Below are 17,323 nucleotides of genomic sequence, written 5' to 3' on the forward strand. Positions count from 1 at the left end.
TTTATTTCTGTGGTTTGTACTTTTTGTTTTTTTAATGGAATTAACTTTGCACATACAAAAATAGAAAAAAAGGCCCACGTTCAGCCGTGTGGACCTGCAGATGGCACGGAAAGCTAACAACCGAAATAAAACGACGCAAGGACGAGCAGGTGGCGCCACATCACCGTGTGAGACAATCGTTGGCTTAGTGTACACGCGTTTCAGTTCAGTGCGAAGCTGCATACTCGGATGGAATGGTAAATACTGGTGACATACTGGGAAGGACCACCGTCCTATGGACATAGAGATAAGGGCACCTTGACTGGCTGCATCCTGTTATCCCGCCATAATGTGCAGACCCGCTTCAGTTGGAACAAAAACATTTCTGGAGTGATACATTCTGGACAACAAAAATTCAAAAAATTAACAAAAATTGCAGAAAAAAAAAAAAAGTCAATGGGTTTAACAAGACGTTGTGCCTTCTGCAGCCGTCCAGACATGGAGTATAGTCTGCATATGAGAAAAAAATGAAAAAGCTTGTCCTTTCCTGTATACATTCTCCGTTCATGATGGGGTTAGGCCTGGGCTTGTCATCTCTGTGGTGGGGCTGGCAAGACATTCACTGGATTTGAGGCTCGTGAGGGACTTGTAACTTGCAACGGAGGTGAGGGATCCACAGAGGCCGAGTAATGAAGGGGTGTCTTCTTTACCTGGCCAAATATAAAGTGGGCACGTTAAGTTCAACAATGTCTTATATCGGGGTCTCTGCTCCCTCCATCTTCACATTAGCTGCAACATATATACGTTCATTTTAAAGGGTATGAAATACAGTATAGTAATAAATAAAAAGAGTCTTCAGTAGTTGATACCTTTTTTAATGGCTCACTAATAATGATGACAGAATACAAGCATTCCAGTCTCTAGGCCTCTTCCTCAGGTATAGTAATGATAATAATAATAATACATTTTATTTATATAGCGCCAACATATTCCGCAGCGCTGTACAATTTGTAGGGTTCAAATACAGACAGAAAGATACATTACAAGGAAAGTCATTTCACACAATGGGACTGAGGGCCCTGCTCGCAAGAGCTTACAATCTATGAGGTAGAGGGGGTGACACAAGAGGTAGCAGGGGCGGCATTGCTTATACAGAGGTCAGACAATTCTGTAATAGAGGTGACTGTCATTACACAAACATAAAACTGTATGAGCCGTCACCAGTCGTGTCCTGTAACGTGGATGGAGCTTGGACAAATAAAGTTAGCCTGAAAAGACATATCATGTGGGAGCGAGGACAGAGGAGGGTTAAATTTTGGGGATTCTAATTATAGTGCGGAAGGGTTTACATTAGAAATTGTGATCGGCCTGTCTGATAAGATGCGTCTTTAGTTTGCCTTTGAAACTGTAGAAATTGGGAGTTAATCTGATTGTCCGGGGTAGAGCATTCCAGAGAAGTGGTGCAGCTCGGGAGAAGTCTTGTATACGAGCGGGGGAGGTTCTGATAATAGAGGATGGAAGTGTTAGGTCATTGAGTGAACGGAGAACACGGGTTGGGCGGTAGACAGAGATGAGGGAAGAAATGTAGGGAGGTGCGGCATTATGGAGAGCCTTGTGGGGGAGGGGGAGAACTTTATATTGTATTCTATAATGAATAGGCAGCCAATGTAGTGACTGGCACAGACCGGAGGCATCGCTGTAGCGTCTAGCCTGATAGATGAGCCTGGCTGCTGCATTCAGAATAGATTGTAGAGGGGAGAGTTTAGTGAGGGGAAGACCGATTAGTAAGGAGTTACAGTAGTCAAGGCGAGAATGAATCAGAGAGACAGTAAGTGTCTTTAGTGTATCTCTGGTAAGGAAAGGGCGTATTCTGGAGATGTTTTTGAGGTGGAGGTGACATAAACGTGCGAGTGATTCAATATGAGGGGTGAAGGAAAGGTCTGCGTTAAACATGACCCCGAGGCAGCGGGCCTGCTGCCTAGGAGTTATAGTAAGGCCTGAGACTGCAATGGATATATCAGGGACAGATCTATTAGTTGGTGGAAACAGTAGTAGTTCAGTCTTAGAGAGATTTAGTTTCAGATAGAGCAAGGACATGATATTTGAGACAGCAGAGAGACCGTCACTGGTGTTCTGTATGAGTGCAGGGGTGATGTCACGGGAAGATGTGTATAATTGGGTGTCATCAGCATAAAGATGGTACCTGAAGCCAAATCTGGCAATGGTTTGTCCAATGGGGGCTGTGTAGAGAGAAAAGAGCAGGGGGCCGAGGACCGAGCCCTGAGTAACCCCAACAGCAAGGGAAAGAGGGGAAGAAACCGATCCCGCAAATGGTACACTGAAAGTGCGGTCTGAGAGATAAGAGGAGAACCAGGAGAGCGCAGTGTCATTGAGGCCGACTGAGCGGAGCATAGTGAGGTGGAGATGATGGTCAACAGTGTCAAAAGCTGCAGAGAGGTCCAGAAGAATAAGAAGGGAGAAGTCACCATTGGATGACTGATGATAGAATACAAGCTTTTGAGTCTCTAGGCCTCTTCCTCAGGTATAGTATATAGTAAGCGTATCTGAGGAAGAGGCCTGGAGTCTTGATAGCTTGTATTCTGTCATCATTATTAGTTAGCCATTAAAAAAGGTATCAACTACTGAAGACTCTCAAGTTTTCTTTATATATTTCATATCCACTGGCTAACACGATACAAAAATATATTTTTTCCTTATTTAAAGGGTATGTACACTTTTGCAAACTTTTTGCGTAAACAGCTCCTATCTATTCCCATGCGTCTCTATGGTAAAAGACTACAGACAAATTCTATGTAGCCTTATCCTCCAGTTAATATTCCTTCCTTCCATTGTAAGAAGACCACATGCTGTATACACTCTATATACTATATACCATTATTAAGGACAAGGTAACAGAATAGAGATTATTATTCACCTCCACTTAAGCGGGAGCTGTCATGTTTTGCGCTGCCGTCCTGAGAATGCCCAGGGTCAAAGGAAATCTGAGATAGACTGGCATCCGCAGATAAGTGCCCAAAACGATGGAACGATTTACTGAAAAATAAGAACGGGCAAGACATTTAGTGCAAGGATATAACTGCAAATAGCATATTCCATAGTTAGAGCATCCATAAGGGCTGTATACTGACACCCCCTCACCTCAGCATACTTACCCACTGTTATAGGTAGAGAGCCTATAGAAAGGAATCCTAAAAATGTGCCTGCCTGCAGCCTCCACTAGGGGGAGCTAACTACATACATATGTATACAGGAGTAATATACTGCATACCATATTTGCAGCTAGCTCTCTTGCTTAATGGAAGATACGATTTTGGGAGATCCAAAGTATGACAACCCCTGTAGCATCTGTAATAGTAGCCATATTGGTCACCACCCTGATATTGGCATACACAAGACTCTATGAGGCCACTTAGCACAACATAAATACAGGCATTGCTGCTCTTTTATGCATGTCCAGATGTAGCAGAGTCCGACATGTTGTTTCTCTGGTTCATTGGTGTGCCATGATGACTCTCAAAGTTACAATAACCTTGTCTATGAACACAACGCGCACCGCGCTACACGTACCAGCTACATATAATGCACAGAAATCTTGTAAATTCTTGGCTTTCCTTATGTTGAGTTCTGTTCTCTCCTCCATATATCCCTAGAGCTAAATTCAGAATTTTGTTGCCCTGTAGGAGCTCAGATTCCAGCGAACCCCTTTAAAGATGAGGTAAAAAAAAAAAAAAATAGCTGTATCTCAGCCAGCAGATAAAGAGTCAATAGGACTTCCTAAGTGGTTGGACCTCTAGTGATCGGTCATGATCTTCAGGTGGGTCCAGCAGAAAGTGCTACATTTACCAACAGCGCCACCACAGGAGAAAATAAGTATTGCCTGGTACACACTGAATTCAATGAGCTCTGGGTCCTCCTGATTCTTTTTGAGATTCCTCTCTATTTCCTACTTAATATGGGTCATAAAAAGCAACATTCGACTCCAAGACCAAAGTAAGGTTCTTTATAAGAAGTCTAAGTAATTTACAGACATCCCAACTATGCTGTGTAACTACAAGTTTACACTTACAGTTTATTTCTTTATCACACCATGTGTAAGATAATTTTTGATTTCTTCTAAAAACAGTGCCACCCCTGTCCACAGGTTGTGGGTGGTATTGCATCTCAGCCCTATCCACTACAATAGTGCTCAGCTGCAATACCAAACACATCCTATAGTCAAGTGTGGCGCTGTGTTTGGGAGAATGTAGCCATGTAGCCTTTAAATGGCCGCCTGGTAAGTTCAATTGTTATTATTCCTGAGGACGTCGTAACTCATGGATAATAAGTAAATCATTCATGCCAGACTTTAGACACAAACATTCACCTCTCAGTGGGCACAGCAGGTTGGGGGCGCCTTGGCTGGTCAGATTTACTACAAGTCGTGCCACAATACTTCACGTTTCTTACCCCCTATATCAGCCTTTTTAATCCAAGTACCCCTCCCCCCGCCATAACAGTCAACTCTGTTTGGAGTCACCTGCCGCGGTTATATCAGGATTGATGGGAAGAATAGCACAGCATGCAGCATTATTATTCCATCAAAGATACAGACGCCATGATGTAACCCTGGATGAGGAGACTGTGGGGTCTGTGGAGGAAGAAGTGGGGAGACCGTGCAGGTCCTGCTCCTGAACTGATAAGAACAAAAAGACAGGGGCCCCTGTGGCCAGCATAAAGTATTATGGGGGGACATGTAGATGGCATCTAACATTATGAGGGAAGATCTGGATGTCATACACTTTGATGGGGGCACCTGTGGATGACATGTACTGTTATGGGGCCCTTGTGGCTGGTATGACCTGTTATTGCAGTAACCGTAGATGTCCTACATTGTTATGGGGACACCTATGTATGACATGCACTATGCACTGTTATGGGACACCTATAGATGATATGCACTGTTATAGGGCATCTGTGGATGTCATGCTCTATTATAGGGGCACCGGTAGATGGCAAGCACTGTTATGGGAGCACCTGTGGATGGCATGCACTTTTATGGGGGCACTTACGGTATGTATGGAGTGCATGGCTATGGAAAAACTATGGATGTCATGTTCTGTTATGGGGGCACCGTAGATGGAATGCACTGTAATAGGAACACCGGCAGATGGCATGCACTATTATGGGGCACTTGTGGTTGGTATGCTGGGCACCTATAGATGTCATGGACTCTACTGGGGTATCTGTGGCTGGGATGTACTGTTATGGGGCACTTATAGATGTCATGCACTGTTACGTGGGCATCTATAGATGTCATGCATTGTTACGGGGGCACTTATAGATGTCATGCACTGTTATGGGGGCACTTATAGATGTCATGCACTGTTATGGGGCACTTATAGATGTCATGCACTGTTACAGGGGCACTTATAGATGTCATGCACTGTTATGGGGACACTTATAGATGTCATGTACTGTTATGGGGCACCTATAGATGTCATGCAGTGTTATGGGGGCACTTATAGATGTCATGCACTGTTATGGGGCACCTATAGATGTCATGCAGTGTTATGGGGGCACTTATAGATGTCATGTACTGTTATGGGGCACCTATAGATGTCATGCAGTGTTATGGGGGAACTTATAGATGTCATGCACTGTTATGGGGCACCTATAGATGTCATGCAGTGTTATGGGGGCACTTATAGATGTCATGCACTGTTATTGGGGCACTTATTGATGTCATGCACTGTTATTGGGGCACTTATAGATGTCATGTACTGTTATGGGGCACCTATAGATGTCATGCAGTGTTATGGGGGCACTTATAGATGTCATGCACTGTTACGGGGGCACCTAAAGATGTCATGCACTGTTATGGGGACACTTATAGATGTCATGTACTGTTATGGGGCACCTATAGATGTCATGCAGTGTTATGGGGGCACTTATAGATGTCATGCACTGTTATGGGGCACCTATAGATGTCATGCAGTGTTATGGGGGCACTTATAGATGTCATGCACTGTTATGGGGCACCTATAGATGTCATGCAGTGTTATGGGGGCACTTATAGATGTCATGCACTGTTATGGGGCACCTATAGATGTCATGCACTGTTATGGGGACACTTATAGATGTCATGTACTGTTATGGGGCACCTATAGATGTCATGCAGTGTTATAGGGGGCACTTATAGATGTCATGCACTGTTATGGGGCACCTATAGATGTCATGCAGTGTTATGGGGGCACTTATAGATGTCATGCACTGTTATTGGGGCACTTATTGATGTCATGCACTGTTATCGGGGCACTTATTGATGTCATGCACTGTTACGGGGGCACTTATAGATGTCATACACTGTTATGGGGCACCTATAGATGTCATGCACTGTTATCGGGGCACTTATTGATGTCATGCCCTGTTATGGGGCACCTATAGATGTCGTGCACTGTTACGGGGGCACTTATAGATGTCATGCACTATTATGGGGGCACTTATAGATGTCATGCACTGTTACGGGGGCATCTATAGATGTCATGCACTGTTATGGGGGCACTTATAGATGTCATGCACTGTTACGGGGGCATCTATAGATGTCATGCACTGTTACGGGGGCACTTAGTGATGTCATGCACTGTTATGGGGGCACTTATAGATGTCATGCACTGTTATGGGGCACCTAAAGATGTCGTGCACTGTTACGGGGGCACCTATAGATGTTGTGCACTGTTACGGGGGCACCTGTGGCTGACTCATGGCTGAGGGTATTTGTATACACACATACAGGCTTCCTGAGGCAGGGAGGGGAATGGACCCACCACATACAGGTTATACATCTCTGGCTACATCTAATACAATCTGCACCTGCTTATGGAGGGCTTTCTTACACCCCACCTTGTCTTTTTTTTTACATGAGAGTGATCATTACACGGAGTCAATGGCACAGCGGCGATGTCCATCTGCTCGGATCTCAGTGGGCGCCATGTCCTTATCTCTACCACCATGAACCGAGCATCTTCCATTAATATTGACGCCGCAGTAAATCCTAAATCCTGTATAACAATCCCAAATGTGAATGATTAAACTGCGCCCGACAGACTAGGTAGTAATTTAATGTGCCGCTGCGAGAAATCCTATTCTAAAGAAACCTGTCTGACCCGCGGCGTCACGTTGGGTTCTTTTATCGGTGCTTATGTCTATTCATATGGAAATAGCAATGTGCAGCGTGTTCTGTGCGGATTGTGTGACATTCAGCTGGAAATTAGAAATTGTTAACACCTTGTGGTCTGGCCAGAAACAGCGACGTCAACTCCTGCAAGCAGGCTGTGTGCCAAACCGGGGGCATGACCGGTGTCATTCACCATCTAAATGGAGAGGGGGTAAACAAAATCTCTATATAGGGGAGTTCTGGGAACAAATTTACTTAAAATGACAGAGCGTTCAATGGTTCGGACTAGAAACATAAACTTCTTGGCTGCAGCAAGGTGGAATTGTCATATTGGGACCCTAAACAAATTTATGCCTGGTTTCCCCCCACCATTCTTTATCAGAACCACCCCCCATTTGCAGGCCAAAAAATCTCTATACAATATAATGCCCTACTTACTGTCCACCTAAGTATATTTACTCCTTTAGTGGCCTCGTACAGAAAAATACCCCCTTTATTGCACACCACAGAAAGTATATTGTCCACTTTAGTAGCATTATACAGTATATTGTCCACGTTAGTAGCATTATACAGTATATTGTCCCCTTTTCTGGCCTTCAAACAGCACATTATCACCTTTTTGGTCCTCACACAATACTGTATATTGCACCAGTGGTATAACTAGGAATGGCGGGGCCCCCCTACCAATGCCAAAGACCCCGACTGACCAATCCCACCCACTATGATGTCTCATAGTGGCCCCTGCACACAGTATTACGCCCCATAGTGGCCCCTGCACACAGTATTATGTCCCATAGTGGCCCCTGCACACTGTATTATGCCCCATAGTGGCCCCTGCACACAGTATTACACAGTATTATGCTCCATTGTGGCCCCTGCACACAGTATTAATTCCCCTAGTGGCCCTTGCAAACAGTATTATGCCCCAATGTGGCCCCTGCACACAGTATTATCCCACATAGTGGCCCCTGCACACAGTATTATGCCCCATAGTGGCCCCTGCACACAGTATTATGCCCCATAGTGGCCCCTGCACACAGTATTATGCCCCATAGTGGCCCCTGCACACAGTATTATCCCCCATAGTGGCCCCTGCACACAGTATTATCCCCCATAGTGGCCCCTGCACACAGTATTATCCCCATAGTGGCCCCTGCACACAGTATTATGTCCCATAGTGGCCCCCCTACACACAGTATTATGTCCCATAGTGGCCCCTACACACAGTATTATGCCCCATATTGGCCCCCCTACACACAGTATTATGTCCCATAGTGGCCCCTACACACAGTATTATGCCCCATATTGGCCCCCCTACACACAGTATTATGTCCCATAGTGGCCCCTACACACAGTATTATGCCCCATATTGGCCCCCCTACACACAGTATTATGTCCCATTGTGGCCACCCATGATCAATTATTATACTCGGGGGTCTTTTCAGATTCCCAAGTATAATAATCGGAGACCCAGGGGAGGGTACACACATAAAAAACAATGTTACTTACCTAACCCTGGATCTGGTGAGTCCTTGCTGACGTCAGCCATCTTCAATGATGTACAGGGTGTCACTTGACCCACGCCTGCGTCGCGACTCATAAGGATGCAGGCCCCGGCCATGTAAAGTCAGGGACGTCACACAAGTAAGTCTGAATCCTGCCTGGAGCCAGGATCGGTAAGTAAATAGGGCCCGTTACTGGCTGGAGTTACTCTAGCCGGTAATGGCCTATTAAAAAAAATAAAAAAAAATGAAAACCCACAATGCAACGGTAGCGGCTGTCGCTGGGCCCCCTGATGTCCTGGGCCCTGTGGCAGCCGCTACCCCGATAGTTATGCCCTGTTATTGCACCCTTTTTTGGATCCCACACAGTAATATATTAGACTGCTACCTACTGGCTGCTACTAACTCCTGTTCAGGCTACTACATCGGCCTCCACATCGCACACTATGTCTGAACGTTCACCAATATCAGGACATCACCATCCATATGCAGAGTGCGGCCCCTACTAGAGAGTGAAGCGGAGACAGGCCTTGATATGAAAGGGGATGGGTGAGTAAATATCGGCTGCTCCCTATCAGCATATTAATCCCTACCCCAAAAAAGTCATAACACCGCCCACCGCTATGGGGGCTCCTCTGATCCCCAGATATCTGGTGTAACTGATAATAAATCCGGTCCCCTGCACGCTCTTGTCATGCCCGTTTTTGTAAAGTGGCAAAAGCAGCGCATTTAATTCGTGGTACAACCCCTTTAAGAATTTATCTTGCGCAACAAGAATTAAGAGATATTAGGATTACATCAGGGATTCCGGTTATATTAGGAATGATTAGGATTATGGAGATATTAGAGATTATAATAATTATGAACATATTAGGAATTCTGGTTGGATTTAGTATTATAGATGTATTGGGGATTATAAGGATTATAGAAGTATTAGGGATTATGACTGTTTTACTTATAGGATACTAGCATCTGCCCGCGACTTCGTCCGCGGGTTGTTTGTTGGTGCCGACCCACGTATACAATGGGTGCTGGCAATAATCCGCCTAGGTTTGCGTCGTGGTTCTCCGACATCTAAGTATATGCGCAGTATCCGCAGGTGCGGCCCGACTCCCCCAATTCCTCCAGCCACCAGCGCGCGCACAACACCCACTTCTCGCGCATTCTAGGAGGCCCCCACAACCACCCTTCTGCGTCCCAACATTTCCAGCGCACCCCCTAGCGGACTCCCTCCCCCCCCTCCATTCTCCCATCTCCAGCAGTCTCCCGGCACCAACCCCCACCTCCATTCTCCCATCTCCAGCAGTCTCCCGGCCACCCCTCCCCATTCTCCCATCTCCAGCAGTCTCCCACCCCCCCCCCCATTCTCCCATCTACAGCAGTCTCCCGCCCCCCCCCCCATTCTTCCATCTACAGCAGTCTCCCCCCCCCCCAATTCTCCCATCTACATCAGTGTCCCGGCACCCCCCTCCCCCCTTACCGCAATCTCCAGGCAATAAACCACGCTCCTTTAGCAGGCTCCCGGCGTACCATTAAACCCCCTCACACTGTCGGCTGCAGAGGCACTTCCCCCGTCGTACTCACGCAGTATGTGGAGCCGAGACGTGCCGCTACTGTCACTCCCCGCCAGCAGAAGCTAAATAGTGAGGAGGCATGCCGTGAGCACACAGCCAACAGACGCCGCGGAGTCACACACCAAGGCTGCATGGCGGCGGCACCCCGGAGCAGCGCGACGCCATATTCCTGAGCCCGCACACTACTATATAGTGCCGCCCACACACTCACGCGATCCTATGGGCGAACGGCTGAAGGGCCTGAGATGACGTCATCTTGGGTCCTTTAGCCCAGCGCGATCATGAATTTGGCGGCTCCAGTAGCGAGGTACGGGTATTTAGCCGCATAATAAGTAGCCTATGTTTCCTTCCCAGTTCCACTGTTTGTGTGTGCCGATTGTGAGGCTAATCCGTGCAGGTGTTTTGGTGTGATTGAGGAACAAACATCCAAACTCACAAGCATCCAAACACACAAACTTTCACAAGTGCGGCAACTTTCACTTATTAGTAGGATAATCCTGATCAACGGCTATGGTCCTCCAGAGTCAAGAGGGACAACTTTAAAGGGATCCTATCATTGGATACCCTTTTTTTCTGACTAACACATAGGAATAGCCTTAAGAAAGTCTATTCTTCTCCTACCTTTAGATGTCTTCTCCGCGCCGCCGTTCAGTAGAAATCCAGGTTTATGCAAATGAGTTCTCTCGCAGCACTAGGGATGTCCCCAATGCTGCAAGAGAGATCTCCAGCGACGACTCTATCTTCTTCTGGAACAGCCTCTCCCTGCGTGTTCTTCCGTTCTGGGTTTCAGTCTCCTAGGCATGTGCAGTCAGCTCGGTCATCGGGCTTCGGGTAGAGCCGACTGCGCACAGTAAGCTGTGTAATCAGCCATTTTCTTGTGGCCGCTTACACAGTAAACTGGTGTATGACCGTTGGCCAGGGGCATGATGGCGGAGCCAACTGTGCATGCCTAGAAGATTGAAACCCAGGACAGAAGAAGACACACAGAGAGGCTATTCCAGAAGAAGATGGAGGCAGCGCTGGAGAGTTCTCTCGCAGCATTGGGGACACCCCCAGTGCTGCGAGAGAACTCATTTGCATACCGAAGAAAACTGGGATTTATACCAAATAGCGGCGCGGAGAAGACATCTAAAGGTAGGAGAAGAAGAGCCTTTCTTAAGACTATTCCTATGTGTTAGTTAGAAAAAAATGAGTATACAATGATAGGATCCCTTTAAGTAAATGAGAACCCAAATTAGGAAATCAGATTAACTCTCTTATGCGTTTTTGAAATCGTATTATTCCCGTTTTTTTCTGCAACGTGTGGATGAGATTAACCAGAATCCCATCCACTTTTCAGGTAATGTAAAATTCAGCGGTTTCACTACATGGGGCCCCGGCCTAAGACATACAGTACACTGGGAGAGCGGCAAAGATAGGAAGGAGACGGATGATGAAGAATTCTTTGTAGATAATAGCATATAATGGTGCATAATAGATGTGAAGGTGCGCTATAGCTTTAAGAAAACAGATGAAAGTGCCGCAGGTTGAAAATCCCCGAGTCGCACTGACAAGTGGAACACAAGCTGTCAGCGTGTGTGTGGGCCGCCGAGCTGTTTAATAACTACTAATTTAAGCATTTGCTGCCGCTCTCCCCGGAGTAGCACATGTCATTTTAGCCATTATGATGTTCTGAAAAATCGTATCCTCCGTGTTCTTCGCCGTAAACATCTCAATCCCAACAGCGGCGGCTCACGCCTGATTCTGGGTTTCACAAGCAATTACGTAGCGACCCCCTATCTTACAATGCTTGCCTGTCGTTCCAGAGGTGGGGGTTCAACTGGTGGCAAGATATTCAATTGGGGTTTCATATATTCAGATACTAAGGGGTTAACATTTACATCCTCTGATAGGTCAGAAGACAAGACACTTGGCAAGTTGATCCAGGATTTTATACGGATTTCCGGATTTGGAATTTTCCCCCTGATATTGGGCAAGTGGAATCAGCCCAATGGGGTTTTATTTGCCTTCCTCTGGATCAACATTATAGGGTTATAGGTTGGACGTGATGGACCTGCGACTATATCCGACCTCATCTACTATAACTTTGGTGCAGTACAGTAGTGTGCAATGGTTTTAGGCAGATATGGGAAAAAGAAGGGTTAATAGTTTATGTTTGGCAATGAACAGAATGAAAAATATAAATCCCATCAATATTTGGTGTGACCTTTGCCCTTTGAAGGAGGAGCCCTGGAAGTGATAATCCGGCCCCCACAGATATAGCCCTGATCTCAACATCATCCAGTCTGTCTGGGATGACATGAATAGACAGACGGATTGGAGCAAGCCGACATCCACAGAAGATAAGGGCTTACTTTTCCAAGATGGCGGCGGGAACAACCTCCCTGCCCAGTTCTGCCAAAAACTGTCTGCAAGTACCGAGAAGAATTGATGGAAGGCAAAGGGCAAAGGTCACACCGAATATTCTATTTCTGAAAGTAATTCTTGCTTTGCAGGACTCCCCCCATCCCAACTGCCTAAAACATTTGCACATTTTTTTTTATAATCTTGAACCGTCATTGATTTCCAGAATGCCAGGGCCTTAGACATTGCTCTGAGATCCTCTGTGAGCTCAGAGTCTGTCTTGGAATAACAAGATGGGCTTAGCTATAGCTCCCAACCGTCCCGCATCCCGTGGAACAGTCCCGATTTTAGACTGCTGTTCCGCGGTCCTGCACGGCTCACCGCATGCCCCACTCTGCCCCTGCAGTGTTTTACTTATTAACAAACATTCCACCAATCACCACCCGCTCTTATAACGGATAAAAGGTTGTAACTGGGATAAGAGCGGGGGTGATCAGGGGAAAGTTTGACTCCTGTACTTAGAAGGACCTGTGTGACATCAAATGGTCACGTGACTAGGTACTTAGACCTGTGTGGTCTAAGGTACTGGGGAGGGGGATGTGAGATGCAGGGTGGACTATGTTTGAGGAAGAGATGTGGGAACAGGGTGGACTGTGTGTGTGGGAAATGTGGGGTTCAGGGTGTACTGTGGGGTGCAGGGTGTACTGTGGGGGGATTTGGGGTGCAAGGTTGACTGTGGGTGGGGGAGAGATGTGGGGTGCATGGGTGGACTGTGTGGGAGGGGAAGATGTGGGGTTCAGGGTATACTGTGGTGTGCATGGTGTACTGAAGGGGGAGAGATGTGGGGTGCATGGGTGGACTGTGTGGGAGGGGAAGATGTGGGGTCCAGGGTATACTGTGGGGGGATAGATGTGGGGTGCAAGGTTGAACGTGGGTGGGGGAAAGATGTGGGGTGCATTAGTGTACTATGAGGGAAGAGTTGTGGGGTGCAGGGTGTACTGTGTGGGGAGAGATGTGGGGTGCAAGGTTGAAGCCTAGGACCTTAGGTTTCCATGTGTGAAGATACCGCGCGTTAGCCGCGACTGAATGCTGATGCAGTGCACCGGCGTCCCATCGCAGCACTCCGCTCCGGATTAGGCATGAATGAATGGGCCTCACGCCGCGCCTACTAGCTAGTGGAAAAAAGCAGTGAGCGGCTCCCATTGACTTGTTTTTGGCAGCAGATTTTGAGGCGGATTCCGTGTCAAAATCCACTGCCAATATATGTCTATATACCAGTACATTGTACACTCAAAAAATATATATATTTTTGAACATATTATAATATACTGGCTTACAGAGATATATACATTCCGTATGTAAAGAAACAGACAACTGAGGCTTTTAGAAAGAGAAAATCCTCTCACTGAGAACAACTCAGTGGCTCAACTTCTACCTTGTATTCACACAACCAAGTTTCACCTGTAACGTTTGTTCCGTGTGTTGGCTGGATTTATCCTTCCTCCCACCGTCCCGTTGCGATTATAGTAGGGAACAGTTCGCCATTGAGAAGCAAGGACTCCTAGCAGCATGAATAACTGTATTGCTAGGAGTCCCTCTTGTGGGCTACTGTAAATCCAGCCAAACCACAGACCTGGTTTCATGGGTGAAACCCAGTTGTGTGAATATGGGGTTAGAATGTCGGCCTCCCACACAGAAGGACTGGAACAGACGTACAATCCAGGGCATCCCCACTGCCATGGGGCATTCTCATTACCACAGGGCATCCTTCCTGCCACGGGGCATTCCTCTGCACTGTCAAAATGGCAGCTGCTGAGTGAAAGTCAAAATGACCTACCCACAGGATAGGTCATCAGTATATGATCTGTGGGTGTCCCACACTCGGAATCTGCACAGATCAGCTGTTCTCTTGGAAGCCTGAGCAAGATCTCCTATCAAAGTAATAGTAGCAGCCCCATCCACTGTATAGGTATATTGGTTCTGGGTTATGGCTATTACTTTTATATTATATATTCTGGTGTTCAGCCAATGCCAGTACAGCTGATCTGTGCAGGGTCCAAGTGTGGGACCTAAACTGATCACATTCTGCTGAAAAATCGATGCGTCGCCAAAAAATTACCTATTATTTTAAACATGCTTTTATGTTAAACATATTTTTTAAATATTTTTTTGGACTTGTTTTTAATTTTCTATATTTAAAAAAATCCTAAAAATCTTGCAATTCCAACTTTTGCCACTAAGCCTAAAACACTCTGTGACTTCCTGTTTCCTGTACAAGGACCATCAGCCATAGACACAATGGTCTGGAGCAGACCCTTCTCGTAGGGTGAGTTTTCTAGGTTTGTTCTATGACCCGGGCAAAGGACATTGTAGAGAGGGGATGTAGATAAGATGTGAAATCCTCCATTGCAACTGGTGGATTCTGTATCTTACCTACATATACACGATCACTGATCACTGTGATCATCAGTGTGTGGTAAGTGAGGTCACTGCTGCAAAGAAATCTCCTACAGAAAACAGGAAGTCTCAGAATAGTATATGTCCTAGTGGACAAAGTAAGAACTGCACGATTTTTAGGTATTTTTTTAAAACATAGGTAATAACATGGAAAAAATTTCCATTTTTCCTTTTTCTTGCAACACATTGTTTTAAGTATAATTTGTATTGGAGGGAAAACCCCTTCAATGGGTGTTCTAAGTCAAAAATATCGACAACCTATCCTAAAGATAGGTCACATATCCTATTTGTCACATTCTCACATCTGGCACCCCCATTGGTTATTTCTTCTCAGCAGCTGATACACAGAGAATGCAACAGGAAGCAGATAGCTCCGTTCTCTATGTAGTGGCGAAATGAAGTCACTGCAGCTTTAATCCCATTTGAATGAATGAGAGCTGAACTGCGATACCTGATCTGGCCACTACACAGAGAACAGCGCTGTCTGCTTCCTGCTCCATTCTCTGAATATCAGCTGCTGAAAACAACTAATCAGTGGGGGTGCTGGGTGTCAGACCCCACCATTCTTATATTGATAACCTATCCTAAAGATAGGTCACTTACATCATATCTGTCACGTTCTTACACCCAGAAACCCCATTGGTTATTTCTTCTCAGCAGCTGATACACAGAGAATGCAACAGGAAGCAGATAGCTCCGTTCTCTATGTAGTGGCGAAATGAAGTCACTGCGGCTTTAATCCCATTCGTATGAATGAGAGCTGAACTGCAATACCTGATCTGTCCACTACACAGAGAACAGCGCTGTCTGCTTCCTGCTCCATTGTCTAAATATCAGCTGCTGAAAATCGGTGGTGGTAACGGGTGTCAGACCCCACCAATCTTGTATTGACGACCTATCCTTAGGATATTTTTAGCACGGAAAACCCCTTAAATTATCTGCTTTTGTCAAGTTGATACAGGACTGTCATGCTCCACCCCTTAATTTCCTGCAACTGACACCGTTTCTAAGTTTAGCATGGAGTGTTCCTTTAATTGTACTCCAACCACTGACATGATTAGAATTTCTTATATATTCATTGTATATGTCTTATGTTGAGGGCACTTTAAGGGCCTCCGGACTCCCTACGTCTTCACAAGTTTAGGAGCGGTCCGAGGAGGTGGCCATCGATTGCTCTGCATGGCCCGCTTGGCTATATCGGATGGGTTTCCTGTTGGTATGGCGTTGACAACAAGGACATATTACACTTACTCATCCCACTGGTCATTGTGCTTTTGGTAGAGCAATGTCTCCAGGGCCACAGCTTTAACATCCAGAGCTCCTGGGGAAGGCCACTGATTGGTGAGGTGAGTGGTTAACTCCTGTCTCGATCTTAAGTCATTATTCTTTAGTACAGTCCTGTGAAGATATAGACAGGGAACTCCTTCATTTTCCTTTATCAAAATAGAGGCCAAACAACGAATGGAGGCACGATGGATGCGCACAGGGGAATGGAGATGAAGGATGGCTGGAACATTACCACGGCCCGACATCCCAATGGCCTAACCACAAGACTTGGTTTCCTATCTGTACGCTAAAAAGAAGATGGCGGGGAATGGATTTCTTCGAGTTGTCCTCTTGTACGTTATATGGGCTAACAGATTCTACAACGACTAATGGTGGCCATTAAAAAACAACAATAAAAAAATAGAAGTTGTTAGAGATGAATATCTCGCCGCCATAGGAATGCGTGTAAGCGGCCGAATATTCGATGCGTTTAAACCCTTGGTGTTCGGCCGCTTACACGCATTCCTATGGCGGCAAGCTATTCGATCGAATACTACTCCCTCATCTCTAGAAGTTGTCATTTAGTTTTCCAAGATCCTGATTGACAAAAAATGAATCAAACTTTGCCTACGAAATTGGTTTTAGAAATCTAAACGACAACTTCTTTGGGCGCTTTAAGGAATTGGTTGTCACCCTTGGAAATGGGGTATCTGCTAAAATGCAATAACTAAAAAACAGCAAAAAGGATTCCAGATTTCTATTGTGTCAAAACATCTACAATAAAGAATAAAGGAACTTTGATAAAAAATTTCCTTCCGTTTTGTGTGTACTGCTCCTAGGCAGAACTATGTGTCTCCATGGTTACAGACGACAAACATACGCTGCGTAGTCTGATCTGGCAGTCACTTTCACTTTCATTCATCCCTTATTTCTTAACTAGCTGGTACCCGCGACTTCGTCTGCGGTGATTGTAGCAGTGGGTATATACAGGCGCGGGTAAGGTTTTCGTACTGTGTATAAGGGATGGG

At 45.9% G+C, this 17,323-nt stretch overlaps 1 protein-coding gene across 2 annotated transcripts in view; it reads right to left on the reverse strand.

Annotated features, from left to right (window-relative positions):
* The window catches only part of RUNDC3B (RUN domain containing 3B), a 109,071-nt gene continuing 91,748 nt past the window's right edge, over nucleotides 1-17,323 (reverse strand). Inside the window, exons 9-11 of one of the 2 annotated variants that reach the window (XM_075271741.1) lie at nucleotides 16,281-16,427; nucleotides 2,915-3,033; nucleotides 1-689 (exon numbers count right to left, since the gene is read on the reverse strand). In XM_075271741.1, coding sequence (XP_075127842.1) covers nucleotides 544-689; nucleotides 2,915-3,033; nucleotides 16,281-16,427 — 412 coding nt within the window. In that variant the 3' untranslated portion in view covers nucleotides 1-543. The remainder of the gene's footprint in view (nucleotides 690-2,914; nucleotides 3,034-16,280; nucleotides 16,428-17,323) is intronic. The other variant, XM_075271742.1, reaches the window with a different exon arrangement.

This window comes from Leptodactylus fuscus, chromosome 4, assembly GCF_031893055.1.
Source record: "Leptodactylus fuscus isolate aLepFus1 chromosome 4, aLepFus1.hap2, whole genome shotgun sequence".
Taxonomy (NCBI): domain Eukaryota; kingdom Metazoa; phylum Chordata; class Amphibia; order Anura; family Leptodactylidae; genus Leptodactylus; species Leptodactylus fuscus.